Source organism: Arachis duranensis, chromosome 5, assembly GCF_000817695.3.
Source record: "Arachis duranensis cultivar V14167 chromosome 5, aradu.V14167.gnm2.J7QH, whole genome shotgun sequence".
Taxonomy (NCBI): Eukaryota; Viridiplantae; Streptophyta; class Magnoliopsida; order Fabales; family Fabaceae; genus Arachis; species Arachis duranensis.
This window is the reverse complement of record NC_029776.3, coordinates 58582416-58593720: the sequence shown is the minus strand read 5'-3', so window position 1 is coordinate 58593720 and position 11305 is coordinate 58582416. Positions and strand designations below refer to the sequence as shown.

General features: G+C 34.8%; 2 protein-coding genes across 2 annotated transcripts in view; both read right to left on the bottom strand.

Annotated features, from left to right (window-relative positions):
- LOC107489465 (protein HOTHEAD) overlaps positions 1–216 on the bottom strand; it is a gene marked incomplete in the record, with an annotated part of 2880 nt that extends 2664 nt beyond the window's left edge. The window contains 1 exon segment of the mRNA XM_052261436.1: positions 1–216. Within this exon segment, the coding sequence (XP_052117396.1) occupies positions 1–75 (75 nt within the window).
- Positions 217–3991: 3775 nt separating this feature from the next.
- Positions 3992–6046, bottom strand: LOC107489466 (myb family transcription factor PHL8). Its single transcript, XM_016110213.3, has 6 exons — positions 5622–6046; positions 5456–5532; positions 5288–5345; positions 5116–5191; positions 4952–5021; positions 3992–4862 (listed from the first exon to the last, which is right to left on the bottom strand). The coding sequence occupies exons 1-6, from the start codon at positions 5815–5817 to the stop codon at positions 4281–4283; spliced, it is 1059 nt and encodes a 352-aa protein (XP_015965699.1). The 5' UTR covers positions 5818–6046; the 3' UTR covers positions 3992–4280.
- Between the last annotated feature and the right edge of the window lie 5259 nt (positions 6047–11305).

Genomic DNA, 11305 nt, shown 5'->3' with positions numbered 1-11305 from the left:
TCCAAAATTAGCAAATGAGAGCAACAAAATTGCTGTGAGAAGCTTATGAGCTTGTTTAACTTGTGCGAGTTCCATGTGTAATAGCAATTACAATTGGTTTGTTGTAAGTAGAAGAAATGGGTATGATTTTATTTACCAATGTGGGCTATACGAATTATTGGATTTTCTCTTGGCGGGTGACACCAATTGATTAAAGTTTCCACAGAAATCAAATATAAAATTGCGCATGGTTTTGATAATCATTCTGGTCTTCCTTTCTTTGGGACAACCGTTGTCTGTTTCGGATATAAATATACTGTTTCTTTTTCCTCTAACCAGCTGTTTTAATTTATATATACTTTTTGTATATAGTAGTCATTAATCATATATTTTTATATGATAGATAATGCTACACGTTATATTTATCGTCGAATTTAATTTTGATACACTATTAATTATAATATAATATTAGATAATATTACGTAATCAGTAAAAATAATTTTTTTAATTATATAAATAATTATTCAAAGAAGTACATACGATTAAATGGCTTTATAAAAACTCTTTATAAAATTATGCTAAACTTTTTTGTGATATTTTAATATTTTATAAGATGTGATATTATCCTAGTAAACACTACCCATTAATCTCATCAAAGGAAGTTGAGTATGATACATACGAAAGTTAACTTAATTTATCTTTATTGTTATTATTATTTGAATATTATACTATGATAACAATATATTGATTAAATGATCAATTAGTAAAACAATTTGTATTATATAGTGTCACCTATTTGTTTTATTCTTTCAAAACTCTTAAAATCTAATTTCATATAATCATATCTTTGTAAGTACGTCCTGTTATTACAAAGGAAGAAAAAAAGGTTCAAAAAATGAGAATTATTCGGATTTATATGGCCTGGGCAACAAGCTCTTGGTATAATTGCATTTAGGTGAAAATGGGTTCAAAGCATAATAATTGCATGCATTTGGAGTTACCAACTCATACTTAAAGTAGGGTCTTAGCTTTGAGAAGGATGATAAATAATTAAATTAAAGTAAACTAGTGGGGACCCGCGTTACCAAATTGTGCTACATAGTGGAAGAAATTGCTTAGCATAAAATAGCATCAAGTTATGGATAAAGAGGGAGAGAAGAAAAAAGTTTTTCGGGGGTGAAAGAGAACTGTAATTTGCCATCACCATATATGACTATCATGTTTATTAATCAGTATTAATATTATGGCTTCTATCGACCATGAATATGATACAACATCAGAAAAGAAGTACCAATTAAGGACTCTTCTTCCCCTTATCTATGACTTTTATTAGGTGCAAAATAAAAATTGTGCTATCCAATAATTGGTTTTAGTATCTACTTTGCCAAAGTTGTTTTTACGCATCATAATGATGTTAAACATATACGCACTTAAAGACTAGGTCTAAAAATATACATACATGTAGTGTTATTAGAATCGGACTGATTCGTTCGGTCGGACCAAAATTAAAATCTAATAAACCGACAATAAATTAGTTTGTATGAATTAGTTGATTAGACAAAAAAGAAAACTAATAAGATTCAGTTTGAACTGACCGAATTTGATAAAAATTGGTGAACTAGTAGGTTCGAAAAAATTTGACCCGATTCGAACTATTTTTTTTTTTAAGTAAAACGGCGTCATTTTTAACTTTTCATTATTTAAAAAAAATGAAAGACTAAAAATCCTGAAATCCTAACTCGATTTCCAATTTTCACATTCAAAGTCCTAAACTTCAAACTACTGAGATTGAGAGACACCCGTTCAAGTTCAGCGCTTCTTGCACCACCCGACGGTCCCGACCACAGCCAGTGCCACCTCCATGAATCATGCGACGTCATCTGCTACTGCTACTCAGAATCGTCGTCTGGGTGGCCCCTGTGTAGCTCGACTCGTCGCCTCCTGTCCTGTGCCGCTGTGTGTCTGTCATCGTCCTCCTTTTGTCAGTCCGGTCATCCAACTGTCCCTGTCGTCGTCGACGACCTTATGCTTCTTCTCCGGTCTCCTTCTTCTCTGCCACCGGTGCATTAGCCATAAGGTATGTATTTTTGTTTTTTTATAAGTTATTCAGTATTTCAAATTTTTAATAATTTAGTACTTCAGTTAGAATAATTGATTAATGATGTTGATTATCTATGTTGACAATATTTAGTTGATTATAAGTTTATAACTTGTTGATTTATGTTAGATTGTTCAATTTTTTGTTTTAGGTTGTTGTTGTAATATATTATTGATTATAGTGTAATATATTCTTGTTATATGTAATATATTGTTGTTATATTTGGTTGCTGATGTATATCATTCTTAGTAGATTATTGTTGTAAATTATTCTGGTAGATTAGTCATTTACTCCTGATTAATTAGAAATTTAGGATGGTTTCATCAAATACACCATCAAAAATACCAACTTTCCAACAAAAAAAAGATCAACTCCTGATGCAACAATTGGAACTCAAAAAATTAGTAATAGAGGAAAAACCAATCTTACATGTGGCCATTGTAAACAAGTTGTGGATAAAGAAAAAACCGTCATGTTATGTATTTATTGTGAAAAACTTATTAGGGGTGGAGGAATTAACCAGGTTAAGTATCATTTGGTTGGAAAATGTAGAGATATTGAGGCATGCCGAAAGGTGTCAGCTGTACTGTGACACTAATTCAATCAAAACATTGAAAATCTTCAAACCAAGAAAAGGAAAACTCAAGAAGAATATGCAGAAAGTTATAATGCTTGTGATGAAGTTGAAAGAGAAGTTGATGAGATTGAACGTAATGAGATGCGACAACAACAAAAATCAAAGCTTTCAGCACCTAGCTCTAGAAATGGAAAACAACTCAAGGGATTACAATCTTTTCTTTCCATCGGCACCAACACCTAGAACTCAACCAACTATCAAAAGTGTTCTCCAAAGTAAAGAAGTTGTGGAGAAGTGTGATATTGCTATTGCGAGATGGATGATTGATGACTTTATGCTATTTAATGCGGTTAATTCAGCTTATTATCAGGCAATGATCGATGTTATTGCAAACAAGCCCTTAATCTATATGTATAACAACACTGAATTTATACAAGTATCCTAATAATAATTACATACTCAATTACTTAAAAGAGAAAAATCACAACACTAACCTTGAAGTCGATCGCTCCCGCAAGGTACTAAATCGCTTTCAGGCGGTTGATATTTTCGTCTCGTGCATTTACGCACGCGCCATAAAGTTAGAGTATCTCACAAATATCAAGAGAAACGTCTGTAGAAAGAGAGAAATAAAGGTAATGGACAATAAAAGTGATAAAAGAGGTGCTGTGAACGAATTTTTTATATAGATATGTCTAAAACCTTATCTTGATTATCGTGTAAACGACATAAGTGTGTATATATTTTGTTTACATTATAAATAAGATATATATACTTATTTCGTCTATATTATAAATGAGATAAATAAAACAAACCTTTAAACCAAAAAACCGGTGATCTGCCCCTTGGTATGTATGTTGTACGGAACGATTTATCAACAATTTAGGAGTTATATTTAATAAGTAGTGGACAATGTTATTGATTTGGAATTTGAGAAAGCGTATGAGTGGCACAAAATTCTTGGTTTTCTCTTTGAATTGCGCATGGTTTTAACTCATCATTCATTCTTCTTTAGGTTATATATTTCTTTCTTCCCATTTTAGATGGGTTCTTCTATCTCATCATTTTGTATTTCAATGCAAATGAAAAGTAAGAAAAAAACAAAAACAAAAGGTTCCAAAATGGAATATTATGATCTGTGTTAGATGTTACCAACTCATATTTTTCTGGTAGGTCCTTGTGAAGGATCATTATTATTGTTAATAATTATACCAGTAGGTACCCTACCAAATTGTTGCCATAGATATGATCATATCATCATATGTATATATTATACACTCTTTTTTTTCATGAACAAAATATACATTCAATTGTTCATTCTATTCATTATAATAAAATATACAATATACATATTATATTTGATTATTTGTTTTTTCCCCAGTAATGATTTTGCTGCACATACATGTCCATGTAATAACTATAATAGAAAAGTACAAACCATTGTCATGTTCCCACAAGCTTAATAGCAATTAGAGAAATGTTGTGTGTACTCATCTTATTTCATAAACGAGTCAACGCACAATTTCGCATCCCATTTCAAGTTGGAGATATGTGTCGGCTCGATATATGAGATAAAATGAATTCAAATAACATGTCTGGGGGATTTTTTAAGTCTAGTATTTTCTCTCATCTTGAGTCCGTGTCATTGTGATATTGGTTGTTTAAGTCAAATTCAAGTTTTCTCAATTTGTTGCCACATCTTTTCCCAGATGGTTGCTCAACACAGTAGCTACCTTCAGAATCAGTTTTTGCATTTCTCTTTCTCACTCTTTCTTCTTTACTCGAGTCATCCCCACTTTGCCCTTTACCTGTTTGATGAAATGCCTCAAAGGGAAATTCAAGTGAAATTTCATTAAAACTTTTCAAGTTCCATCTTGTTTCTTCTTCCATTGGCTGGTGTATCTCTTCCTTTCTCCCACAGCTTTCAGAAGATGTCAAAGAACTCTCCAATGAGCACATGGTTCCCTTGTCTTGTTTCCTCTCGTCATCACTTCTCAAACTTAACCCTCTGGTTTCTGTGAGTTCTGAGATTGGAGAACCTGGACAAGCATTGTTGATTACTGTAACTAGTTGAGAGAGTTCTGCTTTTGTGAGTTCTAGTCCTATTGAGGAAGAATTGTATCCTTGAAGCGCCTCTTGCGCTTTCTTTAACACCGATTGCAAGTACTTCCCTTGAGCTTCAATTCGAAGCTGTAAATGTTTCTGCACCTGAATTCACCATGCAAAATTTCGTTAACATGACCCTCATGCATTAAAAGTAACAACTAGTGAGTCTCAATTCAGATTATATGTGCTACCTCAATTTGTTCACAAAGTTTCCTTTGTACCTCCATTTGCATATGGAGAGCCTGAGCTATCTTCATGTTCCTGAGAAGCACACAACTCAATGTCTCAATCAATAAAAATCTATATGCGATTATCAACAAGGAACTTAAACATTTGATCAGTTTCAAACTAATACTCAGTGACTTGTTTCTGTTCCCCAACACTGTTTTCCTTGCTGCAATGACCATGACTGCTCTTGATTTTTCTGCAATCTGGATCCAAAATAAAAAAGGGATCAAAATTTGTTCCTTTGATTAGGAAACCATAAATCATGCCACTAATTAGTTAGATATAAACTAAAAATTCACCTTCTTGTTGGTTGTCAGAACAGGTTTCTAGCTGGTGGCTTTTCCCAAGTCTATATTTCTATAATCAAAATTCACAAAACAAGTCACAACTTTGATTGATTCCCAGAATCAGCAAATAATGAACAAAGAGTTATGGTATCTGTTGCAAAAAGAAAATGGGAAAATTGCCTGTAAATGGCTCTTCAAGTGGTACAAAGTAAGTCCTTGTATCCCCATCACTCTCATAAGACTCTTTGGGGTTGCTTCTGCAGACAAACATGCAAAGTTTCAAAAGTCTAATCTCAAAATTGCAACTTCACCAATTAAGCTTAAGCTTGTGTTAAATAATACTCACTCTCTGCACCTCCAAGCTGATGAACTGCCTCAATGAATCTTTGGTGAAGCTCAGGAGTCCATTTAAGCCTTGGTTTTGCATCAGTGGATAGAACAAAATGCACACTTTGATTTTGCATCTTTTCCATATCCATTTCCATTTTCCTTTTCCTTTTTCTTTGTTTTGTGGATGAGTTACTGTTAATGTGGTGTAACATCTATATATATGTGATGATAATCTTTTGATCCTTTTAGCTATGAACCAATATGTGGCAACTAGAGTTCTCTTTTTATAAGTTGGAGTTGTTGGTGCAGTTCTATGATATCTCTCACTCCATATCAGGAAACATAAGTGGGGTTATGTTGGGGGGAATATATGCCATGAGGCATGAGCTGTGCCTCTTCCACATTTCATACCAACTTTTTTTTTTTCCAATTTATTTATGTTTTTCAATTTAAATTATTTTTCCCCCCCTAATCTTTCTTCTTTGACTTGAATAGGGGTGGGAAGAGAATCTCTGATGCAGCAAAAACAGAGAAAGCAAAACAGCTCAATTTTGAGTCTTAAAAGGCGAGAAAAGAAAAAAAGAAAAAAAAAGTTTGTGGTTTGTTGTTTTATCTAGCTGTTTTCCCACCCCAGCTTCTCTCTCTATCTTTGAGGTTGATTCCCTTCTGAATTAGGTAGGCCCTACTATAATGAATAATACATACAACTTTCTTAATGCTATGAGAAACATTAAGAGGGAAAAAAAAAGAAAAAGAAAATTTTCTTAGTGATTATAAATAAAGAAAAATTTAAGGTATTCTAGTATTTTATTTATGTTAATGGTTGATTTCAATTATAAATATATGGTGAATTTTATGGTACTTATAGTTTGGTGTTTAATTTTTATTTAACTTATTTTTTATGATAAATTTTGAATATTTAATAATTATTTATTTTTATATTTTTAAAATTAAATATTAATTTTAAACCCTTTTTAATAAATTAGAAAAATACTTTTAAATTCTGTTCCGAGGGTTATCTTAAATTAGGTTATATTTGGGTCTGGACGTGATGTTCAAACTCCTTCTAAGGTAGTGTTCGACTTGTTTTAGAGTCAAGGTGCCGTCGTCTGAGTTTCTCGTGAGGAGGTAAGAGATGGAACCTGCAAGAGACTCCGATGTCTAAGTTAGCATGGATTTGAAACATGTTTTTTGTAGATTATGTAACACCCTAAATTCTTATGCTCGAGTCATAAGTCAATGATAATAAGGTGGTACGACTCAAGATGGAGTTATAATACATATATAGTTAGAAGAAGTTAATAAACGATAAGTCTGAATAAGAATTAAAGAAAATTGTGAGCGCAAGCACACATGTATCGAAATATATAAAGCGTTCGGAAAAGTGGGGTAAAATAAAACTTAAAGGAAGAATAGGATAAAGACAGAATATATACACACACACACAAAAACATATGAATGATAGCCACTAGTCACGACCTGCGAAGTTTAGGTCCGCTAGGGTTACAGTTAATAGTTCTATCTCTCCCCAAAATACATTAAAGCCTCTATAGGCAAGGTTTCAAAAGAAAATATATACATATACATCATTAAAGTTTTCCAAAATAAAGGGGGAGAAATCTAAGCAAAATACAAAACAGAATTCAAACTAACCTTCGCCGTCTTTCAGATGAACTCCAACTCACTACGGAGCATCAGGACATATATCTGAAAATTCAAGGAATATATACGGAATGAGAAGCCTTGATCCATGGGTTCCCAGTACAGTAAAAATATCAAATAGATATAATATAAGGTTCTCAGTAATCCATAATTAGGTAACTATCATAGTAGATTCTAATCTACTTCACCTTTTTCTAAGTTCCACAACTTTTGAAACTCCAAATAGAACAGTTTTCAGCGTTAACGACACTAGCATGAGGGACCTCTCAGATGTTCAAACACGAGCTAGACAAACAAGTAATACACAAGTAGATTCAAGTAAAACAATTAGTACATAGTCACTTAATATACACAACTAAACAAGCCAAGACAAGTAGCAATCCCAAACAATTCAATCAAATAAAAATAATGTATGCCTGCCCTATGGCTGATGATATCATCTGTCGGTTACACAGCCAAGCTTGACATGTCCGGTAGCTAACCCTGGACAGTTCTTGTGTGCGCATATCCCTCAAGAGGGATTTATATCTCTTGGAGGAATAATATCCGGAAAAGTTTAAGTGTTTAGCCACATCTTGCGATGGAGGGTCAACATCTAGGAGCAAGTGGGATAAAACCACCATCCTTGCATCTACCCCAAGAGATCAAATACAAACTGGAAGCAAGCGAGACAAAGCCACCATCCTTGCATCTACCCTAGAATCTCAAACCATAACCCGAAGCAAGTGGAATAACACCACTTCAAATAGATACTGCATAAGGCAACAGGAACTCACTAAGCAATCTTAAACTCCATACATCACAATATCCATCCTAAGTTCTCACAAATCCATAATTAGGCAACTATCATAGGGGATTTTGAATCTAACTCAACATTTTCCCTTCTTTTCACAACTCTTCAAGCAGAATAGGACTAGCCCTCAGCGTCAACTGACACCAACATGAGGGACATCTCAGGTGTGTAATCACAAGCAATACAAACAAGTAATACACAAGTAGGTTCAAGTAAAGCAAGTAGCATATAATCATGTACATATACAGTTAGGCAAACCATTACAATTAAGCAAACCCTACACAAATCAAACATATGCAAATGATGTATGTCTGTCCTATGGTTGATGAGTCATATTTGTCGTTATATAGCCAACTTAACATGTCAGGTAGCAAACCCTAGACAGTCCCTAAGTAGGGGTGTTCATGGATCGGATCGTATCCACAGATCCGCGGTAAATATCTGCATCCAATCCAAATATCGCGGATACGATCTGATCTGCAAATTGATCGAATCAGATCGGATCTGATCCGCACCCTTTGCGGATCGGATCGCGGATATCTGCTCTATATCCGTGTATCCGATCCGCGGATCTGCAGATCCGCACAATAATTAAAAATAAAAAAATATATATGTTTGGTATTATATTTACTTGTTTCTATGTTTTAGTTAGTAATTATTATTCATATATTGTAATATTTTATTTTTGTTATTTAGAAAGAGTTTGATTAAAAATATTTTAGGAATAAATAAGTTTAAAAGTATGAAAGAAATATTTTTATTGAATTTTTTTACATAGACATATGATTAAAAAGAGAAGGTTTAATTATGCGGATATATCCGATATCCGATCCGATCCGATCCGCAAATCGGAACGGATCCAGCACTAAAAAGCGCGGATATCATATCTGATCCGATCCGATAAAAATTGTGCAGATCGGATCGAATTTTCGGCCATATCCGATCCGATTCGATCTGCGGACAACCCTATCCCTAAGCGTGCATCTCCAAGAGTCTATGTATATATTCATAATCATGCATTAAATATTTCTCATCTCATTGGGGAAATTCGGAGAGATAAAGTGGCAGGTCACAACTTGCGATGAAGGGTTAATAGAATATCAAATCTCAACCTAGAGCAAGTAGCGCCGACCCACTGCATCTACCCAAGAAAATTCGTAAAGTTTTAAATCGCATATCATTCTCGAGGACAGTCTTTTCCTGGTCCGACTTATACATCGGGATCTGATTATATCCTGAGCATGCGCCCATAAAGGACAAATATCTATACCCTAAAGCCAAGTCAACCAATGCGTCAATGCTGGTGAGAGGGTAAGGATCCTTGGGGCAAGCTTTGTTGAGGTCAATGTAATCAACACACATTTTCCATTTTTTGTTCTTTTTTACAAGGACCACATTAGCCAGCAACAAAGGATACTTTATCCCTCTCATAAACCCAACTTCTAATAAGGGTTGCACCTGTTCTTCCATGACCTGTGTCATTTCAGGATCGAGCTTCCACCGCTTTTGCTGAACAGGTCGAGAGCTTGTGAGACATGAGGTCGGGGTCTATACCAGGCATATCAGAGACTTTCCAAGTGAAGAGGTCGAAGTTTCTTTGTAAGAGATTAACGAGTTGTTCTTTTAGACTTTCCTCCAGTTTGGCCTCTATACTAGTTGGCTTTTCAGCAAGATCCCTGATTTGTACTTTTTCTATCTTTCTTTCAGGTTAGGGATGTAGCTCTTCCTGACTCGAACGAGCTCAATAGTATTGACTTCTTTACCACATGTACTGCCTCTTAAGTTGAGGCTTTCATTGTAACATTTTCTGGCCAACTTTTTATGGTGGCTATTTCTTTTGTAGTTGGAAACTTCATACATAGGTGGGATATAGAGACAACTACAAATAGCAGTTTAAAGTGGTTTAACCTATTAAAACATTGTAAGCGGCTATGACATCTACCATAATGTAGTCAACACTTAACGTTCTTGATCTTTTACCTTTAACAAAAGTGAAAGAGATGAATTCAGGAGGTCAGATTGGTGTGTCTCTCAACCCAAAAAGGTTGTCTGGATATGCCTTCAAATCCTTTTCTTCTAGTCCGAACTTGTCAAAAGCGGACTTAAATTGTATGTCAGTTAATCTCCCTTGGTTCACCAAAGTTCTATGGAGATTGACATTATCAAGGATCATTATAATAACCATAGGGTCGTCATGGCCCGATGTCACCCATTGTTCATCTTCTTTGGTGAATGATATTGTTGGTAAGTCGGAAACTATACTATCTTCTCCAACTTGATACACTTTTTTGAGATGCCTTTAACACGAGGATTTGGTGATTTTCCTCCTGCAAATCCTCCATTTATCATGTGTATGTGCCTCTCAGGAGTTTGCGAGAGTCGATCTCGTCGTCCTGCATTATCATCATCTCTTTTCCTTTTCCTTTAGTCACCCGTCCTCTCAGTTAGGTACCTTTCTAGCCGACCTTCCTTGACTAGCTTCTCTATGACATTCTTTAAGTCATAATAGTTATTAGTAGAATACACATATAGCTTGTGATACTCGTAATATTCTGTCTGACTTTTAGCCTTTTATGCTTGATGGAGCGAGGAGGTGGAAGCTTTTCTGTCTGACAGATCTCCCTATAAACATCAACAAGAGAAACTCAGAGTGGGGTGTAATTGTGGTATCTTTGAGATTTTTCCGAATTGTACTTCTCCTTTTTTCTTAGCCTCTTTTTCCTTATCCCAAGCTTGGTAAGAAGGGTTTGGCCTTAGAGTTGGTTCTCTAACTCGGGAATTCTCCTCCATATTGATATACTTCTCTGCTCTCTCTTGTACTTCATACAAGGAAGTCGGGTGTCGCTTGGATATTGATTGGGAGAATGGCCCTTCTCTAAGGCCGTTAACCAAGCCCATTATTACTGCTTTAGGAGGTAAATTTTGTATTTCTAAGCAAGCTTTGTTGAATCTCTCTATATAATCTCGAATGATTTCTCTGACTTCTTGTTTGACCCCCAATAGGCTTGGAGCATGCTTGACTTTGTCTTTCTGAATTGAAAATCGGGTAAGGAACTTTCTTGTCATGTCATCAAAGTAGGTTACCGACCTGGGTAGTAAGTTGTCAAACCACTTCATTGCTGCTTTGGTCAGTGTTGTTGGGAAGGCTTTGCAATAAGTCACATCAGACGCATCAGCTAAGTACATACGACTTTTAAAATTGATAAGGTGATGTCTCGGGTCGGTTTTTCTGTCACAGAGATCCA